This window comes from Trachypithecus francoisi, unplaced genomic scaffold, assembly GCF_009764315.1.
Source record: "Trachypithecus francoisi isolate TF-2019V2 unplaced genomic scaffold, Tfra_2.0 Lachesis_group0, whole genome shotgun sequence".
Lineage (NCBI taxonomy): Eukaryota > Metazoa > Chordata > Mammalia > Primates > Cercopithecidae > Trachypithecus > Trachypithecus francoisi.
Genome location: NW_022681453.1, coordinates 51309604 through 51329660, shown reverse-complemented (window position 1 = coordinate 51329660; position 20057 = coordinate 51309604). Strand labels below are relative to the sequence as shown.

The window sequence follows — 20057 nt, the reverse complement described above, 5'->3', positions numbered from 1 at the left end:
AACAGGCTTTTTGTTAGCTCCACTGAAAAGAGGACTTAAACTATTAGCTCTGAGAAGTGAAGTGTAAAGCAAAACACAGCTTAAGAATTCTGACCTTCCGAAATGTAGACATTTATCAGAGTATGCTCTTTAGCCCTTCATATCTTTCCACAGTAAGCAGGGGTTGATTAGGGACACAAATCAAAACTGAATTTGCTTATTGTGTGACTTGAAAGCACTAGCAATGAAATATGAAGGCTTGTTACAAAAAAAATGTATGTCACCAATTTATTCATCTTCTGTCATCTCAAAAGAAAAACAAATCCCTGAACGTTAAATTGTCCCATCATCAGATGATGGATTTGTAAATGCTGAGTTCCTGCTTTTCAGCAAGGAGGTAACTCTAATGAATCAGTATTCACCAAGTGGCATTTCAGAGAACGGTGGTATTAGTTAGACAAATGTTCTGGGTAAGTCATGAGTTATGACTGATAAGTCATAAGATGTTGCCCAGTCATAGGCAAACATATTCAGGTTCCCAGAACCTCATTCTGAGTTTAAAACATGAATTTGGGAGCTAAAATATTTGATGCTATTAGACATGTAAGGATACAGCTTCTCAGAAGAAGATGAGCAAACTTTGGGATATGAGATGTTGAGTGTTACAATCTTGGGGATGCCATTAGCTATGTAAGGATACAGCTCTTCAGAAGAAAATGAGCAAACTTTGGGATATGATGCTCTCTATAATGCAGTGTGTGTCCAAGTGTCACTGGGCCTTGGACACACACTCTGTGTTAAAGCACCAAAAGTCCTTAAGCCTTGAGCTTCATGTTTCACTCATAGCATAACATGGTATGATGCCTGTCTGCAAACTCTTTGATACTCAATACTCCACTCTATAGTGTGTATCCCAGTAAAAATCCTTGTCTATATTTATGTACTTATTTTCTTATTGGAATTGATATACATCCTGATCTCTAAGGAGTGATACAGACAAAAAGATCTTCATGAATTCCTCACAGGCCACTGAATTCAACCCAGAACAGCAGAAAATTTCCATTGTTAGTTACTACCATGTGCTAGTAAAATTTCAGACCCTTTATTTAAATTATCTCATTTAATCTACTCAACAATTTTGAATGTAAAGTTTTACTAGTCTCACTTCAAAAATAAGAAATGACTTTGAGAGGTTAGAAACACGTTATCTAAGCTGTCACAGGCATGTGTGGTTAGGGATGTCCTTAGAACAGAAGCTTGGACCTTTTTGATTCCAAAACCAATGGTTTCTTAACCACTGTGGTATAATGTTCCTGACCCCGAGATGGCCTCAATCTCTTTTTACAGCGATATCACTTCATTTGTGTAATGTTCCTTATTTCGTTGACCCTTAGTATTTCCACTGAAACTTATTATTCCCAAAGAGGTCATACTCTAAACTGGTATTTGTGCCAGCAGCATCCTGGCAAGTCTCAAGGGTGAACACAGTCAGCTGGTGGGCTGTGGGTACGGGAACATAAATACAACCCAGAAAAAAATCACATCTAATCCTTCTGCCTGCAAATGATAAATGGTATGTGGCAAACTCTCCAGAAGAGATGACTGTGTGTATAGCTAGCACTGTCTCCATGAGAAAACATAGCTCTTCTATGAAGTAGCATGAACAGCATTAATGCCTGTCAAATGGAAGTTGTGTTTTCTGTGATAGCTTGGACAACCACATACTTGCTGAACTGCTTTCGCACTGAGTGGTGACAGCCAACATATCCCACGAGCAGGATGGCTCACTGCGAATGCTTTATCTATATCAATGGTTATTAGACTACTCCAAAGGAAGGTAAGAGGAAGAATGTCTAGCTCTCAGATTGTCACATCCTAGGATTTGGTATCAAGGAAAGTGGGGATGTTCTTGAAATACTAAAGAATGTGATAAAATCCCTTGCTTGGAGGAGACTTTAAGTGAACATGGATAATTTACAGAAATAAAGATTACATAGTTGTTCAGGTCATTTTCTGTAAGAATTCATGCACATCTAGCCCCAGGTAAAATTATGAAGTATAAACAGCTTATCTCATGTTTCTTAAGGAGTATTTTTCAATAATTATTATTCCTCTCATGACTTTGTATTTTCTTATGATTTTAGAACTCATGGTTATACTCTGACCTCAGGAATTTGCTCTTTCCAGATAGTATGGGTCTCATTCCTCATCTTTAAAACTTGTCAAATGGCTGATTCGGTGTTGGTGTACTTGCAGCTAATATATAACAAATACAGTTTAGTATGGCTAAGGAGGCTACCCAGCCCAAAAGAAAAAAAAAAGGTTTACATTTTATTTTGTGCTCACATCTTAAGAGTGAATGTTATATGAATAAGACTTCCTTTTTCCTTAGCAGAGCCAAGTCACAGAGAGAGCTCTGTGAAGGGGGCTATGTTCTACAGTCCTCCGATAAAAACATTCATTGTATTCAGAGCACAGATCTTCAGTGCCAGACTACTCAGACAGTCTGCTCATCTGGGTGCCCTTTCTAACACACCTGTCCTAGTGTTTTAAAATCTAGTTACCAAAGCATGTAACCAGGTTACCTTTCCCACTGATTCTTCACTTCCAAATTGAAGAAGACTTAAATGTAAAGATTTTTTAAATAGTACTTTTTGGAATACTATCAAAGAAAGATGTACGTATGGTTGGATTTGGAAAAAGGAAGGACAAGAAAAACAAATAAAATATGACCACCATATCAATAGATGGAAGAGTAACAGATATGATAATGGTAACAATATCTACCTCCGTTCCATATGGTACAGCTCATCACAAAGAAAAGTGACGAGGAAGGAAAAAGGAAGGTGAGAATATACAAATAATTTGGGTACACTGATAATTAATTTAGTGCATGTGATTACAAATATTCACATGGAAGAAGCATGTTAGTTAGGAAGACACAAACACTTCTATTTCCATTTTTGTAAGGTAGAGGCTTACATAATGACCTTACTAGTTTGTATAAACCCAAATTCTCAATGATCAGCCTGAAGCATGGCTCCAGATAAAACAGCCTGTGTTTAAGCTCATAAAAGTCAGATTGGGACAATCCTAATGTCCATCAATTGATTCCACCTTCCAGACACTCTACAGAACACCAAACGTCAGAAAGAACCCAGGAAAACTGTCATCAATCATCTACATACTTCTGGTGCACTTGAATGTACCCTGTCATACAGACAAATTATCCAGATGTCAAGGTAACTTTTTCAGTTTCCACTTGAAAGCTTTGTGTTGCCTAGGTTGAGTCAATATTAAATTAATATTTTCCCTTTTCCCCCACTATTTTAGGGACCATATCTCTGAATTATTGTTATACAGCATGATCTGGAGAACATGGTTAATCTGATATTCCAGTTGACTGAATGATGCCTTTAATATATGTATCATACCGATTTTACAGTGTTATTTTTATTCATGTTTCTGGTCATATCTTGTTCATTTCTCCTTTTTCACAGAAAACTTGAGACTACATTTAAGCACCCTCAAAGACTTCATGGTGCTCCTGATACTATGTATTACATGATTAATAGATGCTTGTTGAGTGGATTAATCTACAACATGTGGGTGACCGGTATTCAAACAGCTACATTATAAAGATAGACTAGAGACAGAACTGTGTCCCACATGAATGTGTCTTTCTTGATCATGCATAAGATATTTGAGCCTTATTACCTTATTATGCTTGAAGGTCATCATTACAAATTGTAAAAGCTGCTATTTAAAGAGGTCTAGTTGATAAGATAGTAGATCATGTCATACCCTTGTGTAACACCCTTCCATGGTTACCACTGCTCTAAGGATAAAAGTCAAGTCCCACATACATCCTAAAATGACTTAGTTCTGGACCATCTCTCTATACCTGCAGCCTTGGCTCACACATTCTCTCTGTTCTGTGTACTTCAGTCATGTTTTTTTCTGTTTTTCACATCCTCAGAAACACAAAAATTCCTCCTACTGCAAGCCATTTGCCATGTTTAATCAGAATTCTCCAACTTATTTTCCTTCCCTAACCAGCCAGTGTCCATTACCTCATTTTATCTTGACTCAGGCATCATTCTCTCAAAAGGGTCTTTTGAGACAGCTTCTACCTTCAACATGAGTAAACTTCCTTAGTTACAGGCCCTCATAACACTCAGAACATGGATTGCAGTTTGTAATTAAGAATTTGTTCGCGAGATCACTGAATAAAGTCAAATTCCTTCCACCAGACTCTGGACAACATAGAAGGAGGATTCTCACTTAGTTTGCTCACCACCAGATCCCCAGTGCCTAGCACAGTGCATAGCAGAAAGGAGTCACTCAGTAAATATTTGTGAGTGAATAAACGAATGAATGTGTGATTTTTCTTCTGACTTATTCACAGATATTTTTCATTTGCAAGGTTATATATAAGGAGCTGTGAATATTTTGAACAATGGGTAACTCATTAACTTAGACGTTAATGAAAATCATTTGGGATTTTCATTATTCTAAACCCAATCACTCTGTTTCCTTAATCAAGTATACTGTCCATGGTAACAGTTAAATCCAGCAATGGCATGGGATTTGTCAGAGATTTTTGTCTATGTGAAAATTACTTCATACCCCTGGCTGAAACTGAACAAGAGAATTCAAACAACATGACCCCTTTTGAATTCAAGGAATCACTGAAAATGTCAATTACTGCTAGATAGACAGGCAGAAAAGAATACATTCTTGTCTGTACATCTTTTGTCCTGCAAGACGTATGCTCCTGTTCCATTTTCTGAACAGTCCAGTAAAATTTAATTTACTTTTTCAATTTGTTTCCAGCCAAGCTTCCTTCTGTCAGCTATGCAGACACTTCGGGGCTAGCCACATAGAGTAATAGCAGAAGGACAATGAGAATTAAATTACCTGTGCATTTGCGATCTGTGTCTTCTTTTTTTGACCCACTAATCGTCAACTTGCAGTTGAAGTTTTCCTCCCAGTATTCAGCAAACCATACATTTCTTCTGTTGTTTTCAAGGGTACGGGATGTAAAGTAGGCATCAAACCCTAAACAGAGTTAAGTGAAAAGGTCAGTGCTTGCAGGGCACTGCTGGCACACTCAGAAATAAAAATAAAAGTGACTTTTTTTCTTTGTTTCAGTGAACTGGATCCTCTTGTGTGTCAACCAAAAAAAAAAAAAATTAACAGAAGGAGGAAAAATATTCTAATTGCATTAATCTATGACTAAATTCCTAGTTCAATCTGACAGGTAGGTAGTTACTAGCATAATTTCCATTTGTAGGTGAGAAAACAGAGAGTTATAAGAAATAGTAACATGCCTAAGGTCAACCATTATGCCACATTCTGCATCCCTAATCGTGTTAGCTCCTGATCCATGAATATTATTTTAAGAACTTCCTTTCACTTAGCAATATCCCATTATGTAATTGACTTTCTAGTCAAATTAGAAGGAAAAGTTTTTGAAGAGGTTGTAGGTGAACTGCCTCCAATATAAATCTCAATCCAATGTATAAAGAGTATCCAGATAAGCAGGAACCAGGAGGCCAGGGAACTCTCTAGCTTCCGCTTTAGGACAGTGTGACTTTAAATATTCGTATGGGGTCATAAGATCTTGCAAGAGTCAGAGTGGAAAAAGAGATTGGATTCAGTGTCCCTAGGCTCAAATCCCAAATCTATGAATCTCACTCAGTCATGGACCCATGAGCAGGTACACACTTAACCTATCCGATTTTCCTTCAATCCACTAGCAGCAATGAAGACTACACCATCTCCTTCCCCCACAGTATCTTGTTTGTGGCCATGGAAAAACTTTGGAAACTTACAAAGTTGAGTTCTATGATCAAGAACCATAGGGAAAAAAATGGACCTACTTTCAGAATACTTAAATTATTCAAAGTTTTCCCTTACCTGTAAGGACATAAAAATGGAACAATCATTACAATTACAAAAATAAGAAGTATTTTATGTACATTTTCTCATAAAATGTCACATCAGCCAAAGGAAGTCGGTAGTCTCAGATCCATACTCTAAAGTTTAAAATGAAGGCTTAGAGAAGAATTTGGACCCACATCTGCCTAATTCCAGACCCTGGTTTCTGACACCCATGCTATGGGGTAGTGAGTCTCACATTTTGGTGGGCATTGCAATCATTTGGAGAGCTGATAAAGAATACAGGGTCCAGCTCATTGAGGTAGGCAGTATCTGAGTCTTGTTATTTTTTTTTCAAGTTCCCCAGCAGATTCTCTTAGCCACCAATGGTCAACAACTACTGCTATGAAGCTCTTCCATGGCCCACTTACCAAGCCACTTCCTCTCTTTCTCTACTAGACGCCCCATCACCAACTTACTGTATCAGCTATTGATTCCACAGGGCAACTGGGTGGCTCGACAGGTAGAAGAGCAAAAACAATCATGTGTTCAGCTATTGGAATGGGTAAGTCAATCAAAACGGTAAAACCCATTACACAGTCTGACAGTCCTGAGCGAAAGCCACTTTCAAAAAACGCAGCTCCTCTCAGACAATTCAAAGCAGCAGAAGCAGAGGTCAAATGGATATTATTCTATTTAGTTACTTCTTGCTGACTTGCCTCTTCTTAGCTGAGTCAGATTCTTTCAGGATCTAAGAGTCTGTTTATTCTTCTAGCTAGGGAAAAACATAAATTAAGTCTTGAAGTTTGCTTCTATTCAATTTTGCTCACAAAGAATAAAATTGTCCATGAGAGACTTAAGTTTTTAAGAGAGATCTTGTTGTAGCCATGTATTTACAATGCCTTGGAATATACTTGGCAGCTCTCTGGGTTAGGCACACACTATAGCTTTTCTTTATTAATGGCTATGGAGCTTCTGATACAGAATGGTTTAAAGTTTTCCCTCTGGCTGAAGTCACCAAGTCATCACTCTTGGTCTCTCACTATAGTTCCTGCAACCTAAAGATTCTACCTATCTTGTTTGAGGAATAGACTGTCCAATACAAGATATACAGTTACCAAGGTGGAGCAGAGGGAAAGTCAGGGGTAGAAACAAAAATTAGAATAACTCTATTAATATTATTATATGTGTGTGTGTGTGTGGTGTGTGTGTGTGTGTGTGTATGTCATAGTGAATTGAGATTTTCTTCCAAACTTTCTACTAGAGCCAAGAAGAAAAGTAATCTGGACACATATCCCATTACTTTTAAATTGTCAGAGTATTTAAATGTAAACCAAGGCACCAAGACCAGAGTTTTAGGTCACTGGAAAGAGAATCAGAGTCATGTAAAAGGAGATCATTCTTTTATACGGGGCAGATGGTATTTTTATTATGAAATTGTTCCTTTTATTAGACAGATAAATTTAATTTCAAAAATTAATCTCCAGGTGCCTCTGAAGCAAATGCCCCATCAGTTACATGTTGAGCAATATTCCTGTAATCTTGAAAGTAAACTTAGAACGACATAGAGAAAATGAAATGGACTTTAGCTGGTGTTAAGACTATACCAATCTGGTTCTTTCCTCTTTTAACTGGGTTGCTGCCCTCAAACTACTCCTTGAAATTGGTGGTTGAGACAAGAGAGTACAAAACAATAGAAACATAATTTATCCCAGACATCATGTTTGGTAAGTGACCTTTCCAGGTAAGAGAGAGAGAAAAAGCTCTTGCAAGTGTGCGGTATGAAGGGAAGCCTATCAGAACGTCAAGAGGGGGTCAGAGGACCCAGTTGCCTGCTCTGCCAGGATAATGGGAGCTGACAGATATTGATGGCGCTTCCTGTGACATCAGAAAGTGACCAGGAGTCCTGACGGCTGCCTTCTCAAAACTATTCATGTGTTGGAGATCAGAACATCCCTGTTAGCCTAGGTGCCAGGGGGTACCCAAGGCTTCATTTTACCAGCCTATAAACAGAGAGTCTGCTTTCTTCTTAGGAAGAATGGCCCAATGATTCAGAAAAATAAAGCTCCTACCACATCATAGGCATATGACACTAATAGAATCAGTGAATGAAGCAATTAATAAAAAGAACAAAAGGAAATGACAACGGGGGAGAGAGAAAGAGAGAGAAAAGAGAGAGGAGAAAGAGAAAAGGAAAAGAGGTGATGTAGGGAAGGGGAGGGAAGGGGAGAGGAGGGGAGAGAAGAGAGAAGAAAGAGGCATTGATTAGGGTGAGAAACAGGGAATTCCCTGTTTCTGAGAGTGCAAATAAGTACAAAAATTTTGAAAAATAGGTCAGCATTATCTATTAACATTATTAATATGCATTCTTAAAGACCAGCCATTCTACTGCTAGGTACATGCACTAGAAAGTTTACACACATGCACCACAATATACATTCAAGAATGCGTAGCGTGGTAATATCTGTAATAACTAAATCTGAAACAACTCAAAGGCCTATGAAATACACAGAAAAAAAGTGATGTTCACAAAAACACATATGAATCTCATAACAAATGTACAAACCAGGAACGAAAGAATGCATTCAGTATCATTTATGTCACATAAAGGTCAAAATCGGGCAAAAATAAGCCACATTGTTTAATGAGGCAGTCATATGTGGTTCAACTACAAAGAAAAACATTGAAACTATTACAGTAAAAGTAGGATATTCTTAAAAAAATAGATTATTTCTGGTGGTACAAGAGAGGAGACAGACATATGGTGGACAGAAACAGTGCTGGGGCGTCTATCGTTCTGCTAGTATTCTTGACTGGGTGGTAACGTTATAACTATTTTTAAACCCTACATAGTTGTTTCATGCCCTTTTATATTTCTACAACATAACCTGTGGCAGTGATTTAAATTTGGCTCTTAAAAAAGTCCATGTCCTAACCCCCCAAAGTTGTGAATATGACATTATTTGAAAAATATATTAATATTGTATAGCAATAAGTTACATCACAAATAAAATTAATTTAGGGATTTCTTGATGGGATGGTCCTGGATTATTCATGAGGGCTGTAAATCCAATGACAAGAGTCCTTATAAGATACATACAGAAAAGAGACACACAGAATGTGAGAAGGAGATGTGAAGATGAACACAGATGGGGTATTGCAGCCACAAGCCCAGGAATGCTTGGAACCAGGAAATGCTACTCTGCCTAGAGCCTTCAGAGGGTGGTGGCCCCAGTTGAAATTTTGACTGGATTTCTGGCCCCCAAAACCATAAGATAATACATTTCTGTTATTTTAAAGAACCAAATTTGTAGTCATTTTTCATGTTATCCTTAGGAAAGGAATACACCTTAGTAAATAAAATATCCTGTTGTGGTATACCTTACTAGCTTCTCTTTGGTCCGAATGATAACACTGTTCTCAGAGGTCACAAAGTGGTGGCTTATAGGGCACAGTTAACATGTAGACTTGTCTTGTCCTTTCCGTTTTGCCACAAATGTGTGTGTGTGTGTGTGGTGATTTTATGTGTGTGTATTTGTGTGTGTGTGTGTGGTGTGTGTGTGTGTGTGTGTATATATATATATACACACATACTTTTTTTTTTTTTTTTTTTTTTTTTTGAGGCAGGGTCTTTTTCTGTCCCCAGGCTGGAGTGCAATGGCTCAAACATGGCACACTGCAGCTTCAACCCGCCAGGCTCAAGTGACCCTCCCACCTCAGCCTCCCAGGTAGCTGGGACCACAGGTGGGCACCACCATGCCTGGATAATTTTTGTAATTTTTTTTTTTTTGTAGATATAGGGTCTCATCGTGTTTTACAGGCTAGTCTCACATCCTTGGGCTCAAATGATCCACCTGCTTCAGCCTCCCACAGTATTGGGATTACAGGTGTTAGCCACCGTGCCCAGGCCCAAAATATTTTTAAAACCAACTTTAAAGCCAGATTTTACTTGAAAATCCAGATTCCTAGTTTTGCTTATAAAGTTAGAAGATCTAGTAACACTGTCCCCCAACTCCATGTGTTCAAAAAATAGCTATTCCCTTTAGGTAGGCCTGAGCTCTTCTGCTTACACTATTTCCTCACCATCCAACTGCCTTTAACCTGGGCTACATTTCTCATTTTTAAGATGTACGTGGTTGTCAGGGTAGACACGAGCTTCCTACCACTGAGAAACATATCTCTCTAATGTTCCTTTGCTGCAATTTGAGTAATCTAAAAACTTCACTGAAATGAGAAATACTATTTCAGGCCCATAAGAATATATCCTTGAAAAAGCTACTAAAAACAGAGAAGTTGGCCAGGCACGGTGGCTCATGCCTGTAATCCCAGCACTTTGGGAGGCTGAGGTGGGCAGATCACAAGGTCAGGAGATCGAGATCATCTTGTCCAACACGGTGAAACCCTATCTCTACCAAAAATACAAAAAATTAGCCAGGCATAGGGGCATGTGCCTGTAATCCTAGCTACTTGGGAGGCTGAGGAAGGAGAACTGCTTGAACCCAGGAGGCAGAGGTTACAGTGAGCCGAGATCCCGCCATTGCACTCTAGCCTGGGCAACAGGGCGAAACTCCATCTTTAAAAAAACCAAAAAAACAGAACAAAACAAACAAACAAAACAAAGAAGTTAGGAAAGTAGCAGGATATTCTCTCTCTTTTTTGGGTGGAGGTGCGGTTAGCTATTTAATTTTGCACTTTTTCACTGTGTCTCTAAATGGTTATTGTTGGTGTATATAAAGACAGATGATCTCTCTGTGTAAGTTTTGAGAAACTTAGACTGGTTAGCCCAACATCTATCCAAGAACAAGTGATACCTTTCCATTTATCAGGGCTTTTGTCTTTCAGGAAAAGTTGAAGGTTCCACATATGTCAATTCCCTTCAAGTTAATTTATAGATTTTATGTGATCTCAATAAAAATACAAACTTTTCTTGCCTAGAGATAGACAAGTCACTTTTAAAGTTTATGTGGAAAAATATCAGAACCAAGAGAATGCTGAAAAAGAAAAGCAAGTAGTTTGGGGGAAGGAAGTGAAAAAAAGGAGAGCAAGCACCAGAAGATTTTAAATTCAGATTTAAATCCACTATTATTGAAAAAGAGTAGTCCTGGCACATAAAGAGATCAATTTATCATTGGAACAGAACAGAAAGTCCAGAACTAGACCCAATTACACATGGGAATTTAATGTAGTGCAGAGTAAAGGTAGTATTTCAATAATCGTCTAACAAACAGCAACCAGTTGGATATTTAGAAAATGATCAAGTTGAATCTTAGCTGGGAATTTAACATAAAATCCCACAAGAAATATGAGGAAGCACTGCATGGATTCAACCACAGCAAGTGCATTTGGATTTTCTGTCTGCAAAATGGGGAGTTTTGCATGACTGTAGGAATTGGCTGTTCTGCACCCTTGACTCTATGCCATGTGCTGTGTTCTCAGGACATGTTCTGCAGGTAGCCCCGCTAGCATTTGTGCAGTGTTACAGGTGTTAGTTTTTTGTCTGCCTCTCTTGAGAATCTTTGACGTCTTGGAGGCCAGAGACTGTGTGTCACTCAGCTCTCCTTCCCCATTCCAGTTCCTATCAATATTAACTGATGTAAATGGAAGTTAAAGACATGTAAATCAGCTTGGCTAGAAGATCATTACTGATCTAATGAGAGAAGTCTGGGCTCTCAGATGCACTCACAAATTATTTCGTGTGTCTCTTGATGAGAGAGGTGGAAACCAGCCATTATTTTTGAGAAAACAAATAAGAATTATTGCAACAAAAATTATTCCACAAAGAACAAAAATCTCACGGGAAGTGTTTATGGATGAGGTACAGGAAATAATGTCTGCAATGTTATTGCACAAAATGTCTCCAAAGGGCTGTTGCATGTTATATAATATCAGAGTGCCTGTCATTTTTTATTCCTTTAAACTGCTTGGGAAACAGAAGGACATTTATGTAATCTGAATATACTTATATGGGAATAAATATAGATATAAACAATACATATTAAATTGATAGTTTAATGGCTAAAAGCAGATTCTGAAACTAGAATTCTAGGGTTCAATTCTGAGCTTCGACACTTGCTAGCTAGACAACCTTGAGCAAATGGGCTAACCAGTCTAAGTTCCTCAATTGATAAAATGGAGATGATGATAATATAGACTTCATAGAATTGTTGTAACTATTGGATGTGCTAATAATATATGTAGTTTTTAGAGCAGTGTCTAGCATGTAAGTGTGTAAATGTAAGCTAACTTAATAGAAAATTATCTCAGACACACACGTAAGGCGAGAAAAAGAGAGAGAGAAAGAACAATAACAAAAAATTTAAGAAACTTGGTACTTTAACACTAGGAACTATGCATGAAATATTCAGCTCTTAAAAGCCTCACTTTGCAGTCAGATAGACCTTAATTTGAATCCTGCCTCTGCCAACTACTGGCTCTCTGATTTCACTTGTCTTATGCTAAGTCTATCACTTACATTTCTGCCACTTTTGTTTTGCTATCAAACTGTACATTTTAATTTGCTTATCATTTCATTCCTTCATTCATTTCTTCACATATTCCAAATAAGACTTAAAGTGGCACCTACTTTTCCTCATCTATAAATTAAGGAGAGTAGTACCCACCTTACAGATGATTTTTAAAATTTTCAATATGAAGGATAAACCAACATTTTTGAAATTGTTCAGTAAATGCAGGTTGTTTTCCTTTTGTTAAGGTAAGCAGTTTTAATATCAGTTTCAGGCACTGTAATGTAACAACCCTCTACACTTGAAAGCCTCTTATCATTTTCCTATGCTATGTGCAGTCACGTGAGCTTAATGGCCCACATATATATTGTTTTGAGGCTGCTCAGGATGCACAAAGTCAGTTGAGATGAAAAATAAAATGATCATCCCTCTAGTGGATGATTTAGGAGGTGAGACTTGAGGAGGCATCCAGCCGGAGGCCACAGGCTGCTTCCATAGGGTGTGGAATGGGTGATAAATAAGCACACGATGGAGTCTCCTGCTATTCTTCTTTCTATCCCACCTCATGGCAATGCCAACTTGAACCCCTGCCTTAATGGTTAAATGTTCTGTGCAGAAATGTGGTAAGGGTTTTACTCAAGAGCACTGATCCCTCACAGGTATTACGACATTACTTCCTGGCTTGGGTTTTTATTGTTGTCGGTATAATTTCTTGTCTTTCTAATCTCTTGCCTTTCTACCCTTACCCTTCCTCCTTCCATACTATGTTGTTTTAATGACATCCCATATTTTCATATATTTTTCCCTCTAATAACAATGAGTGTTAATTGTCACATTAAATTGTGCAATCTTGACTGCAATACATATTGGCACTTGCCAAAATATATCCAAAGCCATAAAAATTGTGCAAACTTTTTGATCTAGCAATATGTTTCAAGGTATTTATCCTAATGGAAAAAAGATATGCATTTTTGAAAAGGCATTTAAAGTACTAGGTGATTTTAAAAATTATTAATTTTACCAGATATGGGCATAGCATGGTGATGTAAAGAATAGGTTCCCATCAGTTAGAGATACATTCTAAAATATTTTAGTTAAGAAGACATAATGTCTCAGATTTGATCTAAAATGCCCCATCACAACAAAAATTCAGGAGAGAAAGTTAAAGCCTGATAGCAAAATATTGATAATGCTTGAAACTGGGTTTTCAATTCACATGAGTTGATTATATGATTCTATTTTTATGTATGTTTAGTAATTTTTATGACATATTCTTTTAAAAGTAGTTATAAGGGTAATAATTTGAGCACTTTTTAGAACAATGAAAATGTAAAACCACTGCAAATGTCCCCAAAACACAAGATTAAATACACATTTTGAGGTAGTATGCAGCCATCAGACCACAGAAAGTTTTCAAAAGTGTATGCTATGAGCCAAAATAATTTGTGTTTGCATGTTATATTTTAAAAGTTAAAAATACTTCGATAGTATGACTATTACATATAATATTACATATATAATATTCATTACATTATCTGATACCAAGTCAATAGTAACAATGAATGTCAATAATGTGAATATGTCAATAGTAATAACCCACTGTTGATATATTAGATGATGTGATAACCTACTGCTGATATTAGATGATGTGATGAATAAATGATGAGTGATATTTTATTTTTAGCTCATTCATGTTTTTTAATTCCTTATACATCTATAAAGCAAAACACAGACACATGCAACATAAAACAAAAAATATGTATATGAAATATATATCTCTCCAAAATAAATGCCCATTCAATACGATATTCAGTCTTTTGCAAATTTCCAAATTTTGTAGAAGAGCCGTTATTCTCCAAGATAAGTTAATTCCTATTTCTAAACACATCTAATTTTTTACAAATGTAATCTATTGGACCTGTCCTCAGAATGCTACAGGGTATAGCCCATTTGAGCTCCTGTATGGACGCTCCTTTTTATTAGGCCCCAGTCTCATTCCAGACAACAGACCAACTTGGACTGTGCCCCAAAAAACTTGTCATCCCTACTATGTTCTGTCTAGTCATACTCCTATTCGCCATTCTCAACTACTCATAAATGCCCTGCTGTTGTTTACACTGCCAGTTTACACTGTTTCTCCAAGCCATCACAGCTGATATCTCCTGGTGCTATCCCCAAACCGCCACTCTTAACTCCCTCTTAGAGTGGATAGGTGATCTTTGCTGGCAGGGCACCCTCCAATACTTTCACCCTGACGAAGTTCTATTCTTTACTTTTATACTCACTCTTATTCTCATTCCCATTCTTATGCCACCCTCTACCTCTTCCCAGCTATCTCCACCACACTATCAACCTTACTCACTCTCTCCTAGCCATTTCTAATCCCTCCTTAGTGAACAATTGCTGGTTTTGTATTTCCCTTTCTTCCTATGCCTAAACAGCTGTCCCCGCCTTACATACAGACTGGGCAACATTTCCTGTCTCCCTACACCTCCAAACTTCCTTTAACAGCCCTCACCTTTACCCTCCTGAAGAACTTCTTTACTTTCTAGACAGGTCCAGCAAGACCTCCCCAGACATTTCACATCAGCAAGCTGCCGCCCTCCTCCACACTTACTTAAAAAACCTTTCTCCTTATATCAACTCTACTTTCCCCATATTTGGATCCCTCACAACACAAACTACTATTCCTGTGGCCACTCCTTTATGTATCTCTTGGCAAAGACCCACTGGAATTCCCCTAGGTAACCTTTCACCTTCTTGATGTTCCTTCACTCTTCATTTCCAAAGCCCAACTATACACATCACTGAAACAATTGGAGACTTCCAGCTCCGTATTACAGATAAGCCCTTTATCAATACAGGCAAACTTAAAAACATTAGAATTATTGCTTAGGAAGACACTTACCCTGTATTTCACTCCATCCTTGGCTACCTTCCCCTTGCTCATCAAACTTTCCGCCCAGGCCCTCTTCTTGTTTACCTATACCCAGTCCCGTTAATAACACCGAAACGTTGCTTGTACTCACTCAGTGTTTTCTCATACACCATGAAAACTGAACCTCCCCCTCTGCGCGGTTACCCCATCAGTCCCCATTACAACCTCTGACGGCTGCCGCCCTAGCTGGATCCCTAGGAGTCTAGGTACAGGACACCCCTTTCAGCACTCCTTCTCATCTTTTTACTTTGCATTTCCAGTTTTGCCTCGCACAAGGTCTCTTCTTCCTCTGTGGCTCCTCCACCTACATGTGTCTACCTGCTACTCAGACAGGCACATGCACACTAGTTTTCCTTACTCCCAAAATTCAATTTGCAAATGGGACCGAAGAGCTTCCTGTTCTCCTCATGACACTGACACAACGAAAGTTATTCCACTAATTCCCTTGCTTGTCAGTTTAGGACTTTCTGCCTCCACTATTGCTCTTGGTACTGGAATAACAGGCATTTCAACCTCTGTCACGACCTTCTGTAGCCTCTCTAATGACTTCTCTGCTAGCATCATGGACATATCACAAACTTTATCTGTCCTCCAGTCCCAAGTTGACTCTTTAGCTGCAGTTGTCCTCCAAAACTGCCAAGGCCTTGAGTTACTCACTGCTGGAAAAGGAGGACTCTGTATATTTTTAAATGAAGAGTGTTATTTTTACCTACATCAATCTGGCCTGGTGTATGACAACATAAAAAAACTCAAGGATAGAGCCCCAAAACTCACCAACCAAGCAAGTAATTATGCTGAATCCCCTTGGGAACTCTCTAATTGGATGTCCTGGGTCCTCCCAATTCTTAGTCCTTTAATACTTGTTTTTCTCCTTCTCTTATTTGGACCATGGGTCTTCCGTTTAGTTTCTCAATTCATCCAAAACCATATCCAGGCCATCACCAATCACTCTACATGACAAATGCTCCTTCTAACAACCCTACAATATCACCCCTTACCACAAAATCTTCCTTCAGTTTAATCTCTCCCACTCTAGGTTCCCACGCCACCCCTAATCCTGCTCGAAGCAGCCCTGAGAAACATCGTCCATTATCATGCTACTACTCCCAAAAAGTTTCGCTGCCCCAACACTTCAATACTATTTTATGTTACTTTTCTTATTCATATAAGAAGGCAGGGATGTCAGGCCTCTGAGCCCAAGCTAAGCCATCATATCCCCTGTGACCTGCACGTATATATCCAGATGGCGAAGAATCACAAAAGAAGTGAAAATGGCTGGTTTCTGCCTTAACTGATGACATTCCACCATTGTGATTTGTTCCTGCCCCACCTTACCTGAGCGATTAACCTTGTGAAATTCCTTCTTCTGGCTCAGAAGCTACCCCACTGAGCACCTTGAGACCCCCTGCCCCTGCAGGCAAGAGAACAACCCCCTTTGACTGTAATTTTCCACTCTCCACCCAAATCCTTTAAAATGGCCCCACCCCTATCTCCCTTTGCAGACTTTCTTTTCAGACTCAGTCCGCCTGCACCCAGGTGATTAAAAAGCTTTATTGCTTACACAAAGTCTGTTTGGTGGTCTTTTCACACGGATGTGCATGAAAGGTATAGTAAATATCCTCATGTCACCACCCCCTACATCTACAACCATAGCAGACATCAATAATCAATTTTGAATCTTCCCAATACAAATGATACATGTTTGAGTTGATGAATATGCTAATTACTGATTGATCACTAAATATAATGTGTACCAAAATATCACTATGTACCCCAAAATATGTACAAGTATTATGTGTCAATTATACAAATAAATAATAAAATAATAATCAATCATGATAATCAGTCTTAACAAAGCTGGTCTTCAGCCTCTTTCTAGCTTAGTATCTTAAAAAGCTAATATTCTTCTGACTTTTAAAAATATACTACTTATATACTATCCTTGATATGACATATTTTCAAGAAATTATTCCTGAAAATTTACTATATATAAAGTGGTATTTTCAGATAGAAACATTTAAATTAATTAATGGCAATACAATATCCTACTGTGTAGGTGACTACTATGCCCAGAGCTTTGGTCTAAATGCTTCGCATGGATTTTAGCTATTGAACATAAATGTACTGTTCTCTGGATCTCATATAAGTTCCAGTTCAATATGCTCTCTTGGAAGACACCAAAGAAAAACACATGGTGCTTTAGCTTGATATAATATGTTCAGTATCTTCATAAAAGAAATATGGGAGGTGCTAGAGATTGTCTATCAAGAAAACCAAGACCAACAGGGTGTGTTGTGAACATTTTTTATTGATTATATATAGAGTGTCTTTGGCTTAATCTTGTTTGCATTAATTTTTTGTTTTATGTAGGACTCAAAAGAGTTCAGAACTTTCTACGATCTCCGACTGGGCCAACAAGAGGCTTCCTGGTGGAAGAGATGGACAAGATCTTAAAGGGAGAGTATCTGGAACAAACAGTTATTTCTCTATGCTAAATTCCACGGAGCACATATCTTGGTATTGTACTCCTGCTGCCAACAATGGTTGAAAACTTACCGTAGGATTGGTAGATTCCAAGGCACTATATTTTTAAACTCCTTTTTATAAAAGTCATGCCTCAAAGGATCAGTCATCCACCAGAATTTCTTTTCTCTGTTCCCTGAACTCCAGTATCTCATCTTAATTTCTATTTCTTTCTCAACTTCCAGGAAGAAACCTGCTGGTTAGTTCCCAGAAAGGCTGTCAGCCTAATTAACTAGTTGCAGATCATGGGAAATCTAAACCAATCACCAAGAATCTACCAGGGAATTCCCAAGTGAGATCTGATTTTCTTAGAAGACAGCCTTTAGATTACAAGAGGAGTGCTTGCCAAGACCTGATGCCTACCTACAAATGCTCCCCTCCAGGAGAGTGCTATAACAATCCACAACTACTGATTTGTATAGAGCCCCTCTTTCTAGGAACTTATCCCTGACATAGAGGAAGTATATGCAGAATACTTATGTCCACAACAGTTTACACCCTGGTCTACACACTGGAATCAGGTATAGAATTTTTTAAATTACCTTTGCTTGGACTCCAAACCAGACCAGCTAAATCAAAGATTCTACTGCTGGGCCTGAGCATCCATGTTTTTAGCTTCCCAAGTGATTCAGATATGCTGTTAGGGTTAAGAATATCTACTGTATATGATTATGCAATTTCATCACTCATATATCCATTTTACACACAGCCTTGAAAGAGCCATCTGAGGAGTACCAGAAACATGAGAGACCAGTTCCCCTTAATTTGAGCGTATCTATCTATCTATCTACACACACACATATTCTTTTATATATATATATATATATATATACACATATTCACATATATACACACATATATATTCTTATATATACAAATATATTCACATATATACACATATATAACACACATATATTCTCATCTATGCATTCTTATATGTGTGTATATATACACACATATAAGAATATATGTGTGTATATATACACACATATAAGAATATATGTGTGTATATATACACACATATAAGAATATATGTGTGTATATATACACACATATAGAATATATGTGTGTATATACACACATATAAGAATATGTGTGTATATATACACACATATAAGAATATATGTGTGTATATAGATGTAAAAATGTGTGTGTGTGTCTATATATATCGGAATTACTCAGATAATATCACATGTTCAGATGTCTTTGAAAACATCAAATAATGGATGTATATTTGCCATAGTTGGCTGAATCTTGTTGCCATTCTTTGAATATCACCATTTATTATATGAAAGCTTTCCAAGATTTAATAAGTAATATTCTGCTATATAGAGATTATACATATGATTATTTCAGCTTGATGTCATCCTAATGAATGTAGGGTGAAATTTGTGTTTCCATAGATTGTGGATATTGTGTCTATTACAATACATACAATTATACATTTGTAATATATAATTTTTTTAGAAATGTCTAAGGAGGAATATTTTTAGGAATTATAGTAAATTATAATCACTTTCATGTGTATATAACTGTCCAAGAATCATAATCTTACAGAATAATATATTTAATGCATACAAATTATCAATCAATTCAGCAAATGGGACCTACCCATTTTTCCAGGCAATGACGGAAAGAAAACCAGACAAACTTGTCAGAGAATTATTCTGCATCGTGGAAGCTTCACATTTTATTTTTAATAACTATAGAAGGACCATGTTGCCTGGTTACCGTCTTCATTTTGTACTCTGATCTAAAAATGTCTCAGCAGCCAGAAGTTTTCAGTGAGCTCAATGTCTAAACTTATATAATCAAACATCTATAACAATTCAAAAGGAATTTTATCAAAATGATATTTCATTTTCTTCCTAATCACAGATTCAGCTACCACCTAATGATTGAGGGGAAAACAAAGCAAGTTTTTGAAGGAATGACTTTTCATAGGCAGGTCTGAGAGGGGAAAAAGAATCTTAAAAAAAAAAAAAAAGGAAAACAAAACTCAAAGAAAATGATACCAGTGTCCCAAATGCGTGACCACTTAGTATTTGAATTCCCATGAAAATATAAATCAAAGGAAGAAATGTTTCAGACACCTAGAAAAACTTAATGTTTACAATATTTTACAATTTCATGTCAAAGGTCACTTTGATTTGCAGGTATTTTCAGATTTGAGAAGAACTGTCCAACGTTCTAAAACATGCTATTTCGGTGTATGTTATTTCTCCATGTCTTTCTGGCATATTGATTAAGACATCATATTTGCAGAAGTG

General features: G+C 37.5%; 1 protein-coding gene across 1 annotated transcript in view; it reads right to left on the bottom strand.

Moving 5' to 3' along the window:
- GRM7 (glutamate metabotropic receptor 7) overlaps nt 1–20057 on the bottom strand; it is a 774864-nt gene that overhangs the window by 326078 nt on the left and 428729 nt on the right. Inside the window, exon 5 of the mRNA XM_033210519.1 lies at nt 4900–5040. Coding sequence (XP_033066410.1) covers nt 4900–5040 — 141 coding nt within the window. The remainder of the gene's footprint in view (nt 1–4899; nt 5041–20057) is intronic.